Here is a 23,820-nt window from a genome sequence, read left to right as displayed (position 1 = left end):
CTCACAAAGACTTTCACGATCCCTTTAGCTAACCGGGTTTCAGCTTACAGAAAACAAGTCATACAATCAAACAGAACAAACGAAAAATGCACATTTCTTGGTTTGACAAAAAGGAACATTCCTTATGAGATGATGTGAAACCTCAGCCTATTACATGATTATTTCATTTCTTTGCAAGCAACTTCTTGGAAGCTTATCTAAAGGGGTAGATTTTAGCAAGAAAAGACGGGCGGCTCGCTCTTGCAATGTGCCGCCACATTTTAGCCCATGTGCCTGCAGTTCAGATTTCAGCCACTCTAGTCCAAGAACCTTCAGAAATGATTAACAGTTAATGATGTATCAACATTAAGCATTATAAACACAACATCACCGTGATATATTGTCTTCAGTCATTCAATTTGAATATGGTCCAACTGCTTTTTACAGAAGAACATGAAGACAGAGCCTAATTAACATAGAAAAACTATGATTGGATTCATCGGCTAAGGAAAGCATTTGATAAAATTACACAGACTACAAACTGCTGAATATCCTATATCATCTAGGTATGCAATTATGTGTTTGTTGAAAGTAGTATCTTTTTTTTAACCAACTAGATGCATCAATGGTATTGATCTTTATTAAACCTAGAAACAGGAAAAGAACTTAAGTGTGCAGCCATACCTCCATCTCTTCAGATGAATTGAAGTCATCAAAGTTCAATGGCTTTTCTGGTTCGGTAATGTTAGCATTTGAAACTACTGCTTCTTTGCAAACTTCTGATTCCGGGTTAGAAGAGCAATTGACTTCATTGTTAACTTCACTTTCAACTACTTCATTTTCTGCAACTGGAACACTGAAATGCTGACGTACTATTTCCACCTGATCTTCAGTTTTAGGTCCATCATGTTCCAGCATCTCACCTTGAGCTGCTTCACTTCCAGCAATCAAATCTTCTTCAACCATGGCATTGGCATCTTCGCCACAGGATTCCGAGCTTTGCTGCGTAACCACCTCCTGCGCTTCCTCAGAACCAGTCTCACTCGAGATCGAGGGTCCACCTGAAATTTCTATATCCTGATTTCCCCCAGAAACCGAACCAGAACTCCCCTCAGTTCCCTTACTAGCTGAATGATTCCCATTGTTCAAAACTACAGATTTCTCATTTTCTTCTTCATCCTCGCTGCTATCATCACCATCACTATCACTCTCATCAACTTTCCTCTTTCCCATCCTATATAAGCAAACAAAAACATGTTAATGATCCAAATGTTAATACCAACCTAAATTACAAGCAAATCAAATGATCTTAAGAACTTACCAAATCTTCAATTTTTTGGGGTCATCTCCTCCTGGCACCGCCTTACGCTTTTTGTTTTGGCACGCTGCCCTGACGGACTCTTCAACCACCGCCACACACCTCGCTGACTCCTCCCTATACTTCGCTACATACTTCTCGGCCTCTCCATCTCCAACTCCTTTTTTCCCAGTTTTTGCTTTCTTCTTTATGAAGTCCTCCGCCATCTTCTCCAGCTTCCTCTGTTCCTCCTCCGCTTTCCACTCCTCCAACCTCTTCTCAGCGTTCACATGCCTGAGCCTCCTTCCGCTCATGTCTCGGCAAGCCTCGAAATTGCTCGTCTTTTTTTGCCCGGCCTTCGTGGCTGCACCACGTAGCAGCGACCCGAAACCTCCTTTGCCACCAAGAAGCCGGAGGGAGAAATTGAGGGTGACATTGGATTGAGAAACCACCGAATCGTCTTTGAGTTGATGACCGCGAATCAGGCGATGGAAGTCAATAGGGATTTGAGTAATTTCCTGAATTCGATGCTTGACATCACCGACGTGGACGTGAGGAGTCCGGAATTGGAGCGACAAAGTCCTGCCATTGAGAAGTTTAACGAATAGCTGTAACTGCCTTGGGTTCAGGTCCTTGTTGTTGATATCGTTTCCGCTAATTTGATGATCTTCCATTACTGGTACGTTTGTGATTTGAGAGGAAAATTCCTTTGTTCTGTCTTCAATCGAAAGTGGGGATCAGGGGAAAATTAGGGCTGGGAATTGGGATCCCGATTATAAAGAACCCCTACTTTCGCGAGTATCAAATTTTAATATAAATAAGAGTAAACTACACATTTAGTACTTAAACTATTAATTTTATTTCTTTATAGTACTTAAATTTTTATTTATTTCATATTATACATAACATTTACTTTTTATTTCATTTTAGTATTTAAAAACTTGATAAAACTGTCGCACTTGACATTTATTGTGTGTAAATTATATTATTATTACTTAACTATCTTTTTAATCCTATTTTGGTCAAAAAGTTTAAAAAATTTCAATTTAATTACTCAACTTTCAAATTACTCATGTTTTAATCACTTTAATTTATTTTATTAATAATTTTTGTAACATGACATTTTTTTATTATTTTATTGATATATAATTAAAATAAAAATTTGAAATTGAAATTTAGAGTGATTAAATTAAGAGTAATTTGAAAGTTAAGTAATTAAATTAAAAAAATTAAACTTCAATGACCAAAAATAAAAGTGAGAATATAATTGAGTGATGAATGTTGTAATTTATTCATAAAAAGTCTCATATTGTAACAGTTCTGCTGAGTTTTAACTAGAGATGGAAAAAAAACCCGAATCGACTGGAAAAATTGAAAACCGAATTAAATGGGGACGGGAAAAAATTGTTTATGCTAAACGGGGACGGGGAAAACTGTTTATGCTAAACGGGGACGGGGAGGGGACGAGTTTGGTAATCCCCGCCCCGATTACCCAATTACCCGGCCCGATACATATCCCGATAAATATTAAAAATAATTATATATATATATATATTAATAAATTTAATTTAATATATATATATATATATAATATTTATATATTTAATTTAAATATATATATATATACTCAGCCCGATACTCGTTTAAATAATCGTTTATGCTAAACGGAAATACTCATTTCCCCACAGTTTTCCCCGATTACCAGATGAGGATCCCCGTTTAAAATCCTTCCAATTTTTTAAGCGGGGACGGGTATGAGTTTTTTAAACGGGGACGGGGACGGGGGGACCAATACCCAGCCCGAACCCGACCCGTTGCCATCCCTAGTTTTAACGAAAAAAAAAGTAAATATTATGTATGATTTTGAAACAAAATGAAAATTTAGATACTAAAATGAAATAAAACTAATAGTTTAGATATTAAATGTGTAGTTGATCCTACAAATAATTGGTGTGGGGTCAACTCCACCCGGGTACGGGTATTCCGTAAAGAAAAAGGTCAAAATTTGTTTTGGTGCCTTTAATACAAAACTTTGAATTTTGACACTTATATTTTAGTTTCATATAATTTGATCTTTTATTTTTTAATATTATTAGTTAATTCAAATTATTATCACCATTTTTATTCTAGTTAATTTTATGATATATAATATTATAAAAAATCATGTAAAATAACTTAATCTAATATAAAATTTACATATTAATAAAATGTCTAAAAGATATATTTTTTTCATTATAACATCAATATTTTTAACATAAATAGTATTCAATATTTTTAATTGGGTCAGGATCCACTTACAGAATGTAAAACTCTTTTAGTTTTACACAGACTTAAGACCGTTGAATGAGTGAAAATAGATAGTTGAGATTAATTCTGTTTTTAGTAAATATTTTCTCATTTCCTATTGTTAATCTCAGTCATATATGTCACTCATCCAACGATATTAAATTTGTATAAAACTAAAAGAGTTTTACATTGTGTATAGATTTATCTCTTTAAATTAAATTAATTAATAACAACATAAAAATTAACTAAATTAAATTAAAATATAAAAATTAAATATAAAATATTTATATAATAAATAAAATAATCAACTAATTTAAATAAAATATTATAAAAATCTATTTTAAACACATTTCAATTAAATTATTCCATTATCAATGTCAATATCAAAATTCAAATGATTAATTTTACTTGGTGTAAAAATTAAAATGGTTAATTTTACTTGGCGTCTAATTCTTGAGACCAACCGTATGGTAATAGAACAGTTTGTGATTTCTTTACTTTGACGGCTCAACCATGAAAGCAAAGTCATATGTATAAATTAATAGTTTTAATATACGATTAAATAAAAGTTTTATTATAATTCAAAAAAAAGTTATAATAGAAATATTAATATTTTTTAATATTTTATGTAAAGCGTTATCTAAATTTTTTTCTACGTAAATATTAATATTATGCATTATCTAAAATATTATTTTTTTATCAAAAATTAAATAATAAAATTAATATTTCTAATAAAAATAATATTTTAAATTACACTTTACTAAAAATATTAAAAAATATATTAACATTTTCAATTGAGTTTTTCATTATATATTAATGTAGTGGTACAGAAATCCCCAACCAAACCCACATCTCTATTCTTCCCCTGATTGCACATAACCCGAAAATCTCCCCCACATAAAATTCGAAGAGCTAAATGAAGAAAGAAGATATACCCGATCTAGGTCGAAGCTTACCCGTCGATCCGAATCTCCCCAAATGGGTTTGCCAGAACTGTCACCATTCCCTATGCATCGTCGGCGTCGATTCCTACGTCGACAAGTTCCAAAACGACCATTCTCGCTCCGGTTAGGGTTTCTCCGATCTCTTCCTTTTTAAATTTCGTAATTTTCATTTATTTAAATTTCTGCTTGCGTCCACTTGTTGAATTTATTAATTTAATATCTTCTTCAGTTTAATTAGTTGAGAAATAATTCTTATTATCTTCTCTTCGATTTTTTAAGTCGATTAAGTTGTAAAATTTATCAATTTGGGAATTTACTATTATCGGCACGTGTTTGAGATGGAATTTAGTCCAAAACATTGTGGATTCTTCAATTCTTTTATCAAAATTTGACTACTAAGTGCTACACATGACTATAATAGCAAAATACTTTAAGCTGCTATCTCTTGCTAGGAAGTAAGAACACGGTCTCTATGAACAATTCAGCTATGCAAGGGTCTTCAATTCATGGAGCTAGCAGCGTGCTGCGTTCAACAAGAATGGATAACTCTTTCGTTGTGCTGCCAAAGCAAATGCCACAGGCACCAGGGATCCCTCCACGGCCTCATGGTGTGCCTGGTCTGCCTGATGCAGGCCAACCTCGGAAAGGTATGGAAGAATCGTTTGTGGTGGTCTATAAATCGGAGTCTGCTTCTGATGGAAGTGGGGCACAATTGCCATCATCTGAAGGTGGACCAAGCAGTTCTTTGCAGTCAAACAACTCTGGATTTCACTCAATTACTGTCCTGAAAATGCATTTGAGATTGCCACAACTCAGACACAGGTATTGCTTTCTGGCTTTTCAATTGTTGCAGAGAGGATATATATGTTTTTTTATTCTGCTTTCTTGGGCATTTTTAGGTTGAGCAACCGCTATGCCTTGAATGCATGAGGGTATTGTCTGACAAACTTGACAAGGAGGTTGAAGATGTTACGAGGGACATTGAAGCATATGAAGCCTGTCTTCAGCGCTTGGAAGAGGAACCACAAGATGTTCTCAGCAAGGCCGATTTTCTCAAGGAGAAATTAAAGGTAACTGTTGGCAGTCTATGATTAACTTATATGGTAAGGATAAAATTATAGTTCTCATACTTATGTTTAATCTACCTAGTGGGTCATTAAAGGATCTTAAATAAACTTTTGATGTTTGGACACTCTAAATTTTAGCTCACTCAAAAATATGAATAAAATTTTGGTTTCAAAACAGGGTATCATAAATGACTCTTGTAAATAGCAGATGTCTAGGATCGTTAAAATGTATGAGGGATCCAAGATGCTGTCACTTGTTAACTGAATGAATTAAAGTCTATTCGAATTAGCCAAAAAAACATATCCAACAAAAGAATAACTTTTCCCAGAGTTAATCTGCTGTATACTATTGAAGGAATATGAATTGTAAACCCGAATACTAGTAAATGATCATTCTTCGTAATTATATAAGCATCAACTGTCTTGTTGAATGATTTTCCCAATTAAGCATATTTGATTGTCTGTTCATTCTGTAAGATTGAGGAAGAAGAAAGAAAGCTTGAAGCAGCAATTGAAGAAATAGAAAAACAGAATGCTGCAGTAAATGCAGAGCTAAAAGAATTAGAGCAAAAATCAAACCGATTCAAAGAATTGGAAGGGCGGTAAGTTGCTTCTTCTATATCTTCACCCTTCATATGTGTTCTCAGAGAAATTTGTAATGTGCAACAGTTTTTTTTTTATCTGTTTTTCCTTTTTCCTCCCTGTTGAACCTCAATCTCTTTTTTAAGCCAGAATGCGAAGCACACCTTGATTTGTATATGGCCAGGATTTTTAGTTACCAGATCCTTATGCTTGTTGGAATCAATGTGTCGCAGGTATTGGCAAGAGTTTAACAACTTTCAGTTTCAATTAATTGCTCATCAGGTTTGTTCTGATTCAGTTTCTTGACCAATTTTTTCTTTAAACTACAATTGATCAATGAAGACTGTCCATGTCAATGTTACTAATGTTAATTTGAACACTATGCTAATGGATCAAACATTTTTTACACTAAAGTGTTGTATACAGTTGTAAGTAGTAAATTTAATCAACATTTGCAAACAAATGTTTCTTTCAAATACCAAAACGAGCTCCTGAAATTCCTTCTTACATTTGAAAAATATTTCTGCTTAACAGGAAGAGAGAGATGCTATTTTGGCAAAGACTGAAGTTTCACAAGCACATTTAGAGTTGTTAAAGCGAACTAATGTGCTCAATGATGCTTTCCCCATCTGGCATGATGGAGAATTTGGAACTATTAACAATTTTCGTCTTGGACGACTGCCTAAAATTCCAGTATGAAATTGGTATCATTTTCCATATAGGAATTGTTTTTTGCTGGTAGTGAAGAGTGACTGATATTTTTTGCTTTTGGTTTAGGTTGAGTGGGATGAAATAAATGCTGCCTGGGGTCAAGCTTGCCTCCTACTTCATACAATGTGCCAAAATTTCCGACCAAAATTTCAGTATCCTTTTCTAATCACTGTTAGCTTATGAAGTAGTTCCATGAGAATTAACGCCGGATTTTGGGGGGGGGGGGTAGTTAATCAAGTTGATATATTCAGCTCTTTTTCCTTGCTATTATATAAATTATGTCTAAGGTAAAAAATAGTTAAATTGTTTGGTATGCCAACTTTTGGGGAACTATGTTACCTTTCATTACTGAAGTGATTTATAAAGTGATATGTGATTTATCTTTAATCAGTGATTTTCAGCTATCGGATAAAGATAATTCCATTGGGAAGCTACCCTCGCATAATGGACAGCAACAATAATAAATATGAGTTGTAAGTATTAAGAGTTTCGACTTCCTGAATTATTTGATTCAGAATCCTAAAAGTACAAGCATGTGAACCTGAAAGCATTGGCGCCTCCTCAGAGTACACAATGCATAAATCTGGGAAATCTCATCTTTTTTGTTTTGTGGATCATGCTTATGCACGTTTTCAACTACTTACTGTGTTTTAGGTTTGGTCCGGTGAACTTGTTCTGGAGTACACGGTATGACAAAGCAATGACATTATTCTTAACATGCCTCAAGGACTTTGCCGAGTTTGCAAATGCCAAGGATCTAGAAAACAACATTCCACCTGAGAAATGCTTCAACTTGCCCTACAAGTAAGATTTCTTTTCTATGTAGAATTGTCTTTTTTTTTTTTTAAATCTGAAATATCAATGTGATTTTGGTGAGTTCTAAATAGAGTACATCTTAACTCTTGAGTGTACTGTTGTATTGGTGGTGTCTTACAGGATCGAGAATGATAAAGTTGAAAACTACTCCATCACGCAAAGCTTCAATAAGCAAGAGAATTGGACCAAAGCTTTGAAATATACCCTCTGCAATCTGAAATGGGCTCTCTACTGGTTTATTGGGAGCACCAATTTCCAGCCTTTATCTGCCATGGTTACTTCAGCTACTGAAGTTCCAGCTGTGGGCTCTTTATACACAAAACGCGGTTCTGATCCCAAATCTGTAGCTCGAAAACCATCCAAGTCATGACTCATTTGTACACTATGTAAATAGTGATAAGACTCAATTTAGTTTTGTGAGGTCGCTGCATTATCTATATTTGATGTACGATAGCGCTTAGCGGTTAGGTCTATCAGTGTATGCTCAAACACAGAGATAATGAGTGTAAATGGAATGGCATGATACCATATCATCTTGGTCGAGCAAAATTTCTGAATCAGAGGGGAGAAAAGAGCCAATGTGATTCCCAGGGCACCTAAATCTTTAACAATTTAGCTCACCCTTTACTGGTTGATAGGTTCATTTTTATACTAGGAGGATCTTCTAGCATATTACGTTATATCTATATTCAGTACGAGTAATATTATTACTTTCATTTCTACTTGTTTTTAGGATTTTTCAACTTTTTCATTACTTTAGGGATTTTTTTTTGGACTTTTGCATATTATATTTACCATGCATGATGCATGGACCAAGCTAAATTAATCATTAATTAGGCTAATTAATAATAAATATATGACGTTTTGAAGTTAAGTGATGTGACTTTCGAAATTTGTTCGTAATTTTCGTGATTTGTTCATAATTTCTAAGAAGAGATATATCACTTTGATTTTTTAAATAAAAACATCATTTCTAAAATCAAGTGAACTACAGCTTCCTTCTCAAAAGTCGATTTAAATAATTTTGTTCTCCAATAAGTTCACTCCATTTATTAAAAATTGCATTCATGTTTCGACATCAAGGGATCATATTTTAAAATCAAAATCAAATCCTTGTGAAAATCGATACAATATATACTCTAACAAGTACTAATTTTGAGTTTTGTGGAGGTGATTTAATTTTCTCCACATATAAATTGACATCCGAACTTAATTTTTTTTATGGTTTCTAAATATAGACATTTTTAAAATTATATTTTCAAAAAAGGATTTTTAAAATTATTCTAATAAAAAATAATTTTATAAATGATCATCGATAATAATTCCATTTTTAAGTTTCGCATTTCTAAAAAAAAAAAACTCATGTGCGTTTTTTAAATAGCAAACGAATAAATTTTAAATATTCACGTTTAAAAGATGATAATTACATAGTTATTTATAAAAGTAACTCCTCATATTCTACTTACAATACATAATTACCTTGGTTATAATTATATCAGCTAATGAATATATCTTTTTTTTCTTAATATTATATAAAATTTTTAATTGAAATTTTGAATTATTTTATTATTATATTTAAAGGGTAAACAACACCATTTGTCACTTAATTTTAGGATATGTTTCATTTTTTATAAGGAACTATAAAAAGTTTCAATTTCAATGCTAAATTTCTCGAGTTGGTTTTCTTTATCAATATGTCATTAAATTCTTAACAGTGACGTGATATTTTTTTTTGTTAACATGGAAGCCAAAATTTTTATTTATTTATTTTGTATGGACATGGTTTTTTCCCTTCTTTTTTTCCAACTCATATTTTCCATCAAAACTTAAGGTTTTACAATTATTTTTAGTATACGTCAAAAATCATCTTTCTCTTACATCTTTTATAGTCACCCTAGACATCAATGAACAGTGGAAAAAAACTCAATTTTATTCGTTGAGAGGCTATTTAAAAAAATTGTATATATTAGTTAAAATATTTTGATACCTTCAACTGAAATGAAATTAAAAGTTGAATATTTAATAACTGAAGTCCTCAACTCAAAAAAGATGAACAATCAAATAAAAAAAGACAAAAAATTTGTATCTTGAAATTAGAAATAATAAAGGATAATATATTTTCATTCAATTAAAAATAAAACAAAAATACAAAAAATGAATGTTAACTCTTTTTAATAAATGATACCTAAATTTTAAAGTAGTATACATATTTTTTATAACTATATTTAATAACTTATTATATACACATTTTAAGGACCAATTTAAGAATTTAATATGTATTAATATATGTCAAAAATAAGTTAATCAAATGGAATGAGACACTAGATCTCTTAACAAGGTCAAGGGTTCAAATTTTGACTTCTGCGAATGGATCAAATTGGGTTGGCAATGTCGCTTTCACCTCTATAGTATTTGATATGAATTAATCGATTAATAAATTACGAATTATTCCAAATATATATACATAAAAAAACTAAACTTTAGGTATGATTTTTAAAAAAAATTAAAAATTTAGGTACTAAAACATATCAAAACTAATAGTTTAAATACTATATGTATAATTTATATGGCCCCCTCTAACCCTTCAGTATCTCTGTCCCGTCAATGAACTCTTCTCATCATTCTTTATCACTTTATTGATATATATTTTTCCGAAACCTTAACAAAATTAGAAAATTAAACATAAAAATCTAACATTATAAGGTCGAATATTTAAACGATGATCTTAATATGACATTAAAATTATTGTTTTAGGGTTATAATCGTAATATATGTGTGTTGAATGATAAATTGATGAAAGGTGATGTTATATTTTTGGGTTATTTAGTGTCGAATAGTTCATGTTGCATCACCGGAGGCGGCGGCGGTGAGCTTTGTCTACGTAATTCAAATCCATGTAATAGGCCAAGGCGATACGTATTTTGGGACGGTGTCCATACTACCGACGCTTGGAATGAGCTCGTCGCCAGAAGAGGTTATAGCACTAATTCGCCCCTCGAAGCTTCTCCATTCAACATTCAATAATTAGCAGTGAATTCATGCTTAAGAACAGTACTACTAATAATAACCACCTGCTTTAATTGGTGGCAGTCTCAATCCAATACGAATAATATTAAGTCTAATGTGACTTTATTTTACCATAAAAGAGAAAATAATAATAATAGCAAGATCGGGTTTGGTTTAATTGTTTCGTATAATTATGCTCATTGATATTTTTTAAATTTCTTCCTACTAAATTTCAAAATAATTAATCATTTAATTTAATATTTAATATTAAAGGTCTCATGTTAAAATCCTCGTAATTGTTTTCTCCTTTGATTACCACTTATCTTATTGTTCATTAATATAACTTCCTAACCAATTCAGACGTTCCGGTAAGACACCATCAGTTCATATATACTAATCTTTAATTGTATTGTGTATACAAAGCATCAATAATATATATAAATAAAATAATACGTAAATATATAATCAATGGTGAAGTTCAATGTCACCAAAATAAATAAAAGGTCTTACAGTGTAATGAAAAAACGAAAAGCAGTTGATCATTTCAGATCTCGAGTCTAAATAAAGATGCGTGTATTTTACAAGGGGGCAACCCTCAATTTAATAAATTAATTTTTACTTTTTCAATAAATATATCATAATAATAAGATTGACCCTCCTGATATTTTTTTTGAATGGGAGATGAGGTCGAAGCCGGTACATCAATGTTTTATGCATCTATAAGGAGGTCCGAAGACATCTCGAACAAGAATTCCTTGAAGATCAACCGGAGGTGTTGGAGAAGAAGCATGGGAATCCGTTAGTTTGGCCATAAAGTCCGCTGCCATATTTGCTTCCTGTGGAATTAGCTTGACCAAGCTTTAGCACATGATGCAACAATAGATCTTACTAGGAAAAAAAAAAGCTCTCGGACGCCGGTGGAGACAGGAGATCATGAACCTCCGCATTATCCGTTTAAACTATAAGATGCTCAAAACGATTTGCCCAAACGAGCATCATATCCTCATAGGTTATATACTCGTGTGTTTATTAAAAGCCAAAAGAAAGCTACTTGTGTGGTCTCTAAAATCCCCCTGCAGCACCAATATTAGAGAATCGGGAGACAGCCCCATCACAATTCAAGCAAATCCAGTCAGGGGAAGGAGGATTCCATTGGATAAATTCATCGAGAGCACCCATGGGAACATCTCGAGAAGTCATGGAATTTTAGTAATGCTTCGACCTCCAAATTTCAAAAGTTTGGAAACAATTTTTGATGTGTGTTAATGGATGGTGAAAACAAGAAAGTCTGAGATTTATTCTCTTGTATACATAGTGGGGACTCTTATTCTTACCCTTCCAATTTCTACAAATACTACGGAACGGTTTTTTTCAGCGATGAACCTTGTTAAAAATAAGTTTTGTAACAAAATTGAAGATAAATCCTTATCTAATTGTTTGCTTTTATATATTCAAAAAGAAATTGGTGAAACATTTGATGTAAATTCAATTATAAATGACTTTTGTGACATGAAAGAACGACATGTTTCTTATTTTAAAATTATTTTATTTTGTTGGATTGTTTAGTTAATTAGACTTTGCCCCTTCCGAGCTAGAATCCTAGCCGTCTTTGAGTCCAAAAATCTACAGTCCAATAATATTGGAAAGGGTAAAATTAGGCGGTGAACTAGAAAGCTCAATGAGCTTCTTAAAATGTAAAGAAACAAATAGAGATAAAAAACATCAAGAAAAATTAGATCTAAAAATATGACCACTATCTCCATCTAACCACCAGAACTTTGCGAGTTTTATAGAACCTTACACCCAACTATACCCATGGTAAAGAATTACCTTTTGCATACAGTAGAAGAACATACAATATGAAATTATCCTTTTCAGACAGTAGCAGAATCAGTAATATTTTTAAATTTGGGCTTTTTGTATTTTTATTTTGATTTTTATAGTATTTGTTAACATTTTTAAAATTTTAATAATTTCTTTTTTTTATTGAAAGATTAAATAAACTCTCAAACTTTTAAATAAAATCAATTATGTTTCTGAATTAGGCCAAAAAATTAATTATGACATTGAACTCGACTAAAAAAAGCTACTCAATCCATCTATCACAATATCATTTACACATGATTGTCATATCACTATCATGAACCATCATGTTAATACAATGTATTATTAACTGTTGTATCAATATCATAATGGTTATCGTAGGTTAAAAGGGCGAAATTGATAATATTAAATAAATTTGAAGATAAATTTAATGTAATAAAAAATAAAATTAATGATTTGAATTTATTAAAAAAAAGAAGTAAAATAACCCCTTAGTCTTTTATAAATGTGTTCCTTCTATATTTTTAAATTTACACGACTGCAATGGTACTTTTACCGCTTGTGTGTGTAACTATATCCATACTTGTATATAAAAAATTTGGTAATGGTTCTAAATACGATTTTAAACATTAATTTATTAACTTGATTTTTTATTATGCAATGAAAACTTATTGCGAAACTAATAAGTAATTAGGTAAATAATTCAAACATGAATTGCAAAATCAGATGGGATCTTTCTATATACATATATATTTGTATATAACACGCTTACAGTATCGGGTGCTCAAACATAAGACCTCTAGAGATAACAATAATCTTTTAACCATTGATATAATTTAATTTATGTTAAGTACGTCAGTTTTTATATATAATTGCTATTGTTTTATAAAATACTTTTTAGATTGGCAATAATATTTTTATTTAGTTCAAAAATTACACCAATTAACTATTTTGATTCTTGTGGTTACATTACATACATACTAAGAATTGGCCTATTACATATTTTTAAACAATCAATTACAGAAATAAAAAAGAATAAAACTTAATAAGGACCTCATAAAAGAAAATATTAATTTTTAGAAGATTTGAGTTGAACCAATAAGTAATCGAAAGATTAGGACTTCAATCATAAATGATTGAAAGAAATAGTATTAGATTCTCTTTAAATATTTAAATTAAATTTGATTCCCGAGTCATCAAATGTTACGAGCGTTTCGGTTGAATCGAATCGTTTTCAAACTGTAAAAAGATTAGGGCAAAAGAAGCGTTAGTATGTAAACAATGATTAGCAAATGCAAGATTACAGAACCTGGAAAACATATATATGTAGCAAAGGGTGGATAAAATCATGACAACTTCTCTCCACTCCCTCTCAAAGGCTTCGAACTGTAATGTTATTTAGAAGTCAGAAGCCTTTGGAAAGAGAGTGAAAAAGGGTCGCATGTGAGCTCAAAAAGCTACTTTGCTCCGCACACAACGCTGCCCCTACTCTCCGGAGATGTTTTCTCTTGAGTATGGAATGAGCTGATGAGTCCCCTTTTATAGGCCAGGTATTCCCTTAATCACCTCATCTCCACCGTGAGTTTTTCAATCCATGAAGAAGCAAATCAATGGCGGAATTTGATCCCAAGGCACATATTCTCACAAGGGTATCTCTCACATTTTGCAGTGCCCAAATGACGAAAACGAATTGGACCCGAAACGCCATTAACATTCATCCATCCATTCATCTCAACAAGGAATAAAGCAGTCTCGGCATCGCCCATTTTCCTTGTCAAATCCACGCAAGAATAATAATATCTCGGGAATCTCCTTATCGAATTAAACATAACACTAATCCCCAAAATGCAAAATATCCATCATTTCTCCATAAACATCTTTATCTTTATAACATCAGCAGCACCTAAAATGAATCAATTAAAGAAATTAATTATTAAAACAAAAGAAAGCAACCTATTTGAGATGCTGAAGTGTTTACATATATTGTTTAATACTTTAGATCACAAAGAAGATATACCTTTAAACTAATATTATTTTCTAGGACGTTGCTTGTTGAGTCCCCGACTATTAAAAGTTATAAATTGGTCACCTGAATATTCATATGTTCAAAACTCGTCATTTTCCGTTAAAAAATTGATGACAATCTAAGATAGATATTAACCTACCGACTGAAATATGTTAAAATCTGATCTCAGAATCTCAAATAGTTAAACAGTTCAAACGGTTATGAGATCTTATTTTGTCATATTTCATTCAACAAGTTAACATCCAACTCAAACAATTGTCCATTTTTTAACGAAAAATAATGAGTTTGGAACATATGAATAGTCGAATAATCATTTTATAATTTTAATAATCGAGAGATTTAGCAAAACAACACCCTATAGTCGGAGATCATTTTATAACTTTTAATAGTCGAGGGACTCAACAAAGCAATTAGTCGGGGACCATTTGTGTATTTTATCCTATTTTAGTGGCAATATTTAGAAAATTTAAATTTGTATAAGCACGTCTTATCTTCAAATCTAATGTATTGAGAAGATTCGTTTGGATTAGTATAAAAATAGAGGAGTTTGAGAGGGTTTAACCTAGTTTATGCTTGTATAAAATATTTAACTAAACTTATTAATCATAGTTATTTATTTATACCAGAAATTAAAATTTTAATGAATTTAGTATCATAGCTCAATTGTAACAACAATTCAATTGAAATTTATTAAAAATACAAATAAGTTAAAATCTAATATGTGACTCCACGTACTTAACCTATATGTTACAATCAGATCACGAGGGTCACATTGGTCGTTAAAGTGACATTTGAAAATAATTCAAGAGTTTGAATCAATTGTGTTGAGTCAATCGATCTTGAATGTGATCAAGAATTGGTTAAATTGGTAATAAAAAAATTATGGATGTCATAATGCCTCGATCGAAAAATTAATTTTAGAGTTTATTTTGATTAAAATTTAAAATTTACTTTTTCATCGAGAAATGTGGTTCGAGAAATTGTCACTAATCTTTGTTTAAGATATGATTGGATCACCTAAAAATATTTGTTGTTTTAATAAAATTTAATCTAAAATTTATTAAAACAACTTTTAGGTATGTGTACTAGAAAATGAGTTCTAGAGTCAGTTATGTGTTGAGAATAATTAACACACACAACGACCTAAAATCGTTACGTAGTCAATTAATTATTATCTTTGCAAAGAAAAAAAAGAATTTCGAACTTAATTTAATTATCAATCTATTTTTCAATTGAATAAATGCAATGTTAGTTAACCAACTATTTGAGAGAGAAAATCCAGCAATTAGTTGCATTTAATTGGAGAGAATTAACCTCCTCATTAATGCCCACATGGTACTAACATCCATGGTGGTAACATCTGCCACTTCTTGATTGATGGACTTAGCAAGTCCCTAAATCGGCAGTATAACGCTAGATGACCTAAAGGGCTGTTCTCAGCAATGACACAAGGTTGCCTTTCTGTTCATGCGTTCGTACTTTCTAGTTAACAAAGTGTCTCGATACACCTTCTCAGTACTCTTAGAAAGAGGAATTTGAGTGAGGAGTTCACGTCGTGTTGTTTATGTCGTTCTTATAGCCTATAGGGGCCATTTGGTCATGCAACTGAGAAGTAGAGCAATAAATTTATAATTTCTTGTCTTTTTCTTTATTTTTGTATCAATGAAACTAATTAGTACACCCATAGTAGCAACTGTGTGTACTAAGGAATAGTAGCAATGGTACTACAGTATTTGCCTGCATAATTTTCCAGACAATTATGAGCCACACAAATGGTGTTTGAGATCAGACGGTCGATCTAAGGACATCATCAGAAAGCCTCTCATCTCACTACCTACGTGTAATGCAACGACTGGCAGAGATCTCATATCTCATAGCACATCACCACCATCTCAGCATTCAAACTGCACCAGCCAAATTGTTCCGTCCAAAGCTAAGGGTATAAGCCCTTGTCATCCAACCAATTCCACAAGGACAACAACAAAATCCTCATCATCCCCTCCATTGTTGATGGTTCAAGGCTTTTCCATCGTATCTTTGAGACACCAATCTCTTTGCATAAAAATTATGCAATGAAGACCCTCAATGGAGCAACTCCAAGCTCGACACCGCTCTCGGTTCTCTCCGAGGGAAGAACAGAAACCAGAAAAGCACCATTGGTCTCCATTGCTTCACCACTCAAACTCCCAAACTCCCCGGCTTGTATTAAGACGCGACCAGTTTTGCAAGAGTGTTTGTCTAGAAGCTTGCATGGGGGTCTAGTGCTACTGTCATCATTTCTCTCCGCTGGTTTCGCTAAAGCTTTGTCATACGAGGAAGCCTTGCAGCAGACTACGGGATCCCCCTCGTCATTGGAAGTAGATCCAAATGGGATTCTTGATAGTTTCGTTGGTTTCGCAACTGAGAATCCCACAGTTGTAGCCGGTGGCATTGTTGTTTTGACAGTTCCATTGATTTTGTCTCAGCTGTTGAAGAATCCAAAGCCATGGGGAGTTGAGTCTGCAAGGAATGCTTATACGAAGCTAGGTGATGATGCCACTGCTCAGTTGCTGGACATAAGGCCACTCAAGGAGTTTAAAGAGATTGGTAGCCCTGACATAAAGGGTCTGGGGAAGAAGCCGGTGTCCATTGCCTATAATGGTGAAGATAAACCAGGGTTCTTGAAAAAACTGTCTTTGAAATTCAAGGAACCAGAAAATACTACCTTGTTCATAATAGACAAGTAAGATTTTTTGAGCTCTAACTTGTGTGTATATTTGTTCATACATGCTAGCATTTTGGGTATGTACATACTTCCATACGAATTAAAAAGGTAAAATATATTGTCATTGTCTATGGCACCTGCATTGCTACTGGAATTCATAGTTGAGGATACAATCTTATTGATGATTACATCTCTGTATCCGAGATTAAATGGAATGTGTCTTGGTTGCACAGAAAATGTGTGCTTGATGGTACAGGAAGAATTCTAAATTGATTGTCTAAGTTCTTTAACTTTGAAGTGTTTCCTTGGAACATATGAAAGCACTGGCTGGCATACATTTTATGTGTAACTATAAACTGAAAAATGTGTTCTCTCTCAAATATTCATTTTGGTTGTAAGAAAGATGAAATTAGAACTTCTGTTTGCTTTATCTTCCAATTTTGTTCAAATTTGTGTTGAAAGCCAGATTTGATGGGAACTCGGAACTGGTTGCGGAATTGGTCACTGCGAATGGATTCAAAGCTGCTTATGCAGTAAAAGATGGTGCAGATGGACCACGGGGATGGGTGGTATTTTCCGATCTATATGTTTTCTTTCATTTATCTTTTTTAACATTGCAATTGCTTCTTTTGAGACTGGTTTCAATTCTGCAGAACAGTGGTCTTCCCTGGATAACACCAAAGAAAGGCCTTGACCTTGGCAATTTAACAGAAGCATTCACCGAGGCCTTGGAGTACGTATCTTTATCTCCTGATTACTTATGCACTTCTAAGATTTTGATCTCATAGGGACTTTCTGGATCATCTTCAGCCTTTCTGATTGGTTTTCTTCTGTCTGACGAATGGTTTGTGATAATCTGCAGGAAGGATCAGATGGCCTATCTGTTTCTGTAGGTATTGCTGCAGCTGCTGGACTAGGATTTTTGGCATTTTCAGAGGTTAGTTTATCACATTTGACTTTGTACTTGTGCTTTCGTCATTATTTTTGTTTTGATTTAAGTTTATATCTATACACAACTCAATTTGTGGCATTCCCATATCTTCTGCAGTTAGACATAATCCTTCAACTTCTAGGCTCAGCAGCTATTGTGCAGTTTGTAAGCAAGAAACTCCTATATGCAGAGGTAAGGCCCCACTTTCTATTCGAGTTATTTTCTTATGCTATTGTGTTGAAAGAACAAAGAACGCGTTAGCTGAACAAAGATGAATAAGCATTGCACAATCCATTATGCAACAATACACTTGGTCAAGAATTTGAACTGTGGAGCTTTGATACCATATTAAATCAAGTGACTGATTGTCCTACAAGCTTAAGCTCATAGGGAACGGTCCAACTGTTATATTTAAGCTCCCAAAGTACATAATGGCTTAACTTGACTTCCTAGTTTCTACCCTGCTATTTGTAACAGGACCGAAAGCAAACTCTGCAACAAGTTGACGAATTCATAAACACAACGTTGGCTCCTAAGGAACTTGTTGACGATGTAAAGGTATCTTCAGAGCATTGATCAGTGTATTGCCAAGAAAATTTATTCCACATTGTGTTCCTTCAAAGCCCCTCATAGTTTCTCAATAATAAAACATTGCTTCATATATATGACAAATTTCTGTATATTTGTATTTACCTGTGATCTCAGCAAATTGGAGTGGCCCTTCTACCTACAAGTACCAATAGCAAGGTTCTTCCTGCACCTACGGAGGCAAAACCTGAACCCAAAGTCAAAGCAGCAGCAGCAGCAGAATCCCCTCAAGTTAATTCGGTTCACCAAACGAAATCCGAGGCAGATGGAATCTCTGGAATTTCTAGACCATTTTCACCATTTGCTTCTGTAATGTACCTTTTGTCACATCATTTGCTATTATATACTTGTATAGAAGCGGGGAAATGCTTATATTTCTTTTGTTTATGGTTGCAGTATCCAGATTTGAAGCCTCCTACTTCGCCTACTCCATCACAGCCTGCCACTAACAAAACCACTCTTTCACCTTCAGAGGCAAAACCGGATCCAAAAGTTGAAGCAGCAGTAGAAACCCCTCTAATTAATTCAGTTCCCAAAACAGAATCCGCGGCTGATGGAAACTCCGGATTCCCTAGACCACTTTCACCATATGCTTCTGTAATGTCACTCTTATTAATCCATGAATTCTCATTTCTCCTCATGCTGATTTATATATTCCTACAGTTTCATGAACAGAGAAAAAAATGCTTACAGTTCTGAATATCTCCATTCTTTATGGTTGCAGTATCCTGATTTGAAGCCGCCAACATCTCCTACACCATCACAGCCCTAGAGATTCATGGTTTCATCAAACTATGCCGGTTTCTACGGTAAGCAAATTAAGAAATTTTAAAGCCATCAAGTAAGTCTTAGCTGGTTTTCAAGCTTAGAAAATGTTTTGTATCAATAAACTAGAAAGAGGGGGGGAAGGATAAACCTCCCAAAAGTCTGCTGCAATCATCTTGTTTTAATTCATTTGGCGTTTTGTAATCATTAGGTATATTATAGATATTACAATCACTACCTTTTGATTTTGGAACTACCCCTTTGAGCATTCGAGTTATAGTTTGAACAAATACTATCATGCAAGTATGTGAACGTTAAAGTGCATTGCGGCGCGTTGATCAGCTGTCGAATGATATTTGGTTTTATTACATTGTTTGAAGTGGATGACTTGTCGTCAGACATAACTCCAGATCATAGAAGGTGAAAGTTCCAATTTCAAACTCGTTGAATGAAGAGTATATAACTCGATAGTGTTAAGCTCCAAGTTCAATCATGTAAAACTTCTCTAATACCATGTTAAACATTGAACACACCCGGAGTAGCTAGAGACACTTGATTCAGACTTCAGACCATTTTTGGTGCATTGCAGGGCCCAAGCAAGGCATTGCCAGTACTACATATAACAATCTTGCTTGCATGGTTTCATCATTGACCAGACTCATGCATTAGTTTTCTTATTGCTTGCAATTTGGCACCCACATTCACATATTTCATGGGTGCCATCCACATTGGAAATACACTGTTCCAGCATGTTGTCAAATCTGAACTATATCACTCTAAATCTAAATCCATGATGTTTTATATGATTATAATTATTGAAAAACAAGATTGTTATGAACTCAAATGAAGAGAGCAATGGACAAAAGCAACAAAATTTTCCCAAACAATTGGTGTACCTCATATGAAAGTTGCCGACTTTTTAAGCTTGTTCCTCTTTTGTCCAAATCTTATTCTCTTCCAGAACTTGCTCCCCAGATATTCTGCCAAGCTACTCATTAGAGGAGAAGATTGTTTAGCTCTGGCATTGCTTGTGGAAGTGTCCGCAATGGCGAGATCGGATGGATAAGAACACCTGGTTCTGGTAGAAGTCAGCCTCTTTGAACTTCCAAGAGATGGCAGTTTCATTAGATGCCGTTCGATCAGATGATTGAGTGATACCAATTCATATGAATCGTATAAAGGGCTGCCACAATCCCATATACCAAATTTTGCTGCTTCTTCATCTTCTTCATTTTCTCTTTGGTTTCAGATGATTTTCCCATTTTAGTTTGACAACAAAAGAAAAGAAACCTGAGATTTACAAACAGATTTACCTATGAATTTATATCCAAATACAGGGAATCTTGAATTTTAAATTTCATCTGGCCTTTCCAAGTTTGCTGGGGCATTCAAAATTTTGCAATGTGGGGAATTTAATCCCTGATTAATGAGTTAAATATCTTTATTTGTTAATATTTGGAACAATTATCAACTTTTAAAAACATACTTAACATGTAAAACAAATTTGTGGAAAAACAGAGAATCATCCCAAATGACACATCCACTCGTTACAAAATTGAGTTTCCGCGATTAACAATTGGAATAGTACCATTCAACTCCATTAAATAAAATATTCGAATATCTGCATTTTTAATCATTATCTTGTCGACAATGTTATGGTATGGAAGCTAAATTGTCCCAACTAGGGTCATCTAGTCAAATATTTCCAAGTACTAGATGATTATTAAGCCATTAAACACCTTTGATTTATTATTATACAACAAATGATGAAAAACTTTTTTTTCATGATCCTTTTGAACAATTCCTACTTAGGAGAGAGGAAACGGAATTTTGCTCCTAATGAGTATTGAACCCGCAATTTAAAGGAGATGAAAGATGTCAACAGAGAGCTTTTAACCACCTGCTATAGAGATTGTGGACTTTCTCGTGATCTTTTATAACTAGAAAGCAGTACTGAAGTAGCTCTTTACAACATTATCACCCAAGATTTGTAACACTTCAATGTTCCTAGGCCCTACACACATCGCGGTGTTTTAAACTGACTAAGGGCAGCTCCTAATCCTACGTAATGATCAAGAATGTTCTGGAAAGTTCCCTTCTGAACAATTCGGAGCTCGAGAGGACCGATGGCATTGACCTTCCGAGAACTAACATAGCCTGCATCAACGAAAGAACGGTCCAAGCAAGTGCAGCATTCTTTCAGTACCTCATCGCCTACTTCCCCATTAATTTCCCAGAAGATAATATAGTGACCGGGGTCTGTCGATAGGTCAACATGACTAGAGAATCAAGCACTTCCAGCTTTTCCTCGGCATTTAACTTGGATGCCGCTTCCACCAAGAGCTGTAAATCTTTCTCGGTGTTCTTGTCGATGTTTATGGTGAGCATGAGATTTCTTCTGCAGACAAATTTCAGTTCCGGGCGAGTTATGGAAGCCAGTAACCTTGACAACATCCCCTAGCCTATACCTGTATAAACCTGTCAATTACAGTTCAAAGGACACAATGAATACTCAATAATTAATATGCAATAACGTAGGCAGTTCTGGTTTACATAATCCTGAACTTTTCAAGCACAATACACAAATACAACCTATGACGTAAAACGGCCGGAAGACAACACGAATTGATTGTTCTGTCTAGGTCCAACATGGCCACGCCCACTTGATGAGAATTTATGTCATGGTCGGGTCGTTTTATTAACAAAGAAACAGACCACAAGTTGCAGACACCGCAAAGTCCGATGCCGAAGAACCTTATGATTCATTTGAACATGGTGGAGACATGGAGTTGAATGGAGATCAAGGAATGGAATGGACGCTCCACGATCTTCTAAAGTAACTATACAAAATGCATTAAAAGAACACCTGCAAAACTAGTGATGATGATCTCGTACTCTTCACCAACCTTAACTTCAGTCAAACCCACTCGTTCGGGATCTGTAGAGAGGAAAGAATTACTAACTTCGCTTTGTACGTGCTCCTCAACATTCTCTTTCAGAGGAATGAATTCGAATTTTCCGATATTCGGAAGTACGACATAAGTAGCCAACTCGGGAATTACATTTGGATTGACATTTGCTCCAATCCACCCCTCAGAAGAACCATAATCAGCACTTAAAAGAGGTAAATCCCCAGCATAATGCCTTAACTTTTTCAGATAAGGTTCCAAGGAACCAGTCATGATCCCGTAGATGTATTTGCATTAGGGAAAAGCTCCGGTACCAGTCCATACCAATTACTCAATCCCAAGCATTTCTCATGAATCAAATCTGCCAGTTGAGGATTCAGCTTCAGCAATTTGGCCATCACCGATCGTACAGAAGGGAAAGTGATCCGGCTCGCGAGCACCCCTTCCCTTATTTCAGCAAAAAGCTCTTCCCAAACTTGCTCGAAAGTTCGAAACGCATGAACAATGCTATGGGAAAAGGTGGAGGAAACGAACTGAATTTCCTCACGGAAAATCAGTCCACATAAAAGATGACAGTACAATGATTGGTGGAAATCAGGACCAATATAACTTCATCAGGGCTGCAACACTGAGATTGCATCGCCTTCATCGCGTGTTTGAGCTGCGGATTGCGAAAGACGTTGGTGGTTGCAGTCCCAGCAATCAAACCCCTTGGGTTTTGCTCTACTTACTACTGTAAATGAATTGCAAAGCCTTCCCATTCTCAATAGGAAAATCTCTGTGTAGCAATACTACAAACAGATTAACATCATCCAACTATATCATAAATTTCAGCAACAAAAATCGATTTATCAACTACATCATTCAATACCTTTTCTGAAAGCATAAGAAGTACGGTATATCTGCAAAGTAGTTTCCATTAATTCGTCATTGAAAGGCACAAACTTGGGCTTTCCTTGAGTGGTGCCAGAGCTGCCGTTTGCAACAAAAATCAGCTCAATCAAACGATAGCAAACAAAATAAAGGTGGAAAAAAAGAGTGTACCTGAGAGAAATGGTGGTTATAGGTTTGCCGGTGAGAATCGGGGAAGAAGAACCATCAACGATTCGTTGAATATAAGGTTCCAAGTCGTTATGGGTGACGAGAGGAACACAATATTTGAAGCTTTCAGGGTCAGTTCTGCCATTGAGGCCCAGATTCTGCAAATACTCGGCGCATCCATTTTCTGCTAGAATCTTCTTCAAAGTGTCTCTTTGGACATTCTCTGCATCTTTAGTCGTAGTTTCAAACTCTTGAATAAGTTCATCAACGTCCAGAAGTTCCATCGTTTCCTTCTTTGGTGACAAAAGGGAGGAATAAGAAAAGGGATCCTGAGAAACAAGCAT

General features: G+C 34.1%; 2 protein-coding genes and 2 pseudogenes across 2 annotated transcripts; 2 read left to right on the top strand and 2 right to left on the bottom strand.

Moving 5' to 3' along the window:
* LOC120161371 (replication stress response regulator SDE2-like) lies at positions 1–2,052 on the bottom strand. The gene is made up of 3 exons (XM_039171649.1): positions 1,301–2,052; positions 664–1,213; positions 1–309 (listed from the first exon to the last, which is right to left on the bottom strand). The coding sequence occupies exons 1-3, from the start codon at positions 1,948–1,950 to the stop codon at positions 151–153; spliced, it is 1,359 nt and encodes a 452-aa protein (XP_039027580.1). The 5' UTR covers positions 1,951–2,052; the 3' UTR covers positions 1–150.
* A 2,346-nt stretch (positions 2,053–4,398) lies between these two features.
* Positions 4,399–8,119, top strand: LOC120161331 (annotated as a pseudogene).
* An 8,323-nt stretch (positions 8,120–16,442) lies between these two features.
* LOC120160995 (rhodanese-like domain-containing protein 4, chloroplastic) lies at positions 16,443–19,782 on the top strand. The gene is made up of 9 exons (XM_039171302.1): positions 16,443–17,260; positions 17,709–17,811; positions 17,896–17,979; positions 18,105–18,179; positions 18,291–18,365; positions 18,651–18,731; positions 18,879–19,070; positions 19,158–19,358; positions 19,486–19,782. Exons 1-9 carry the CDS (start codon positions 16,611–16,613, stop codon positions 19,531–19,533), a joined length of 1,509 nt encoding a protein of 502 aa, XP_039027233.1. The 5' UTR covers positions 16,443–16,610; the 3' UTR covers positions 19,534–19,782.
* Positions 19,783–21,451: 1,669 nt separating this feature from the next.
* Positions 21,452–23,820, bottom strand: LOC120161077 (annotated as a pseudogene).

Source organism: Hibiscus syriacus, unplaced genomic scaffold (genome assembly GCF_006381635.1).
Source record: "Hibiscus syriacus cultivar Baekdansim isolate YM2019G1 unplaced genomic scaffold, ASM638163v2 tig00111398_pilon, whole genome shotgun sequence".
Taxonomy (NCBI): domain Eukaryota; kingdom Viridiplantae; phylum Streptophyta; class Magnoliopsida; order Malvales; family Malvaceae; genus Hibiscus; species Hibiscus syriacus.
This window is presented reverse-complemented; position numbering and strand designations above follow the sequence as displayed.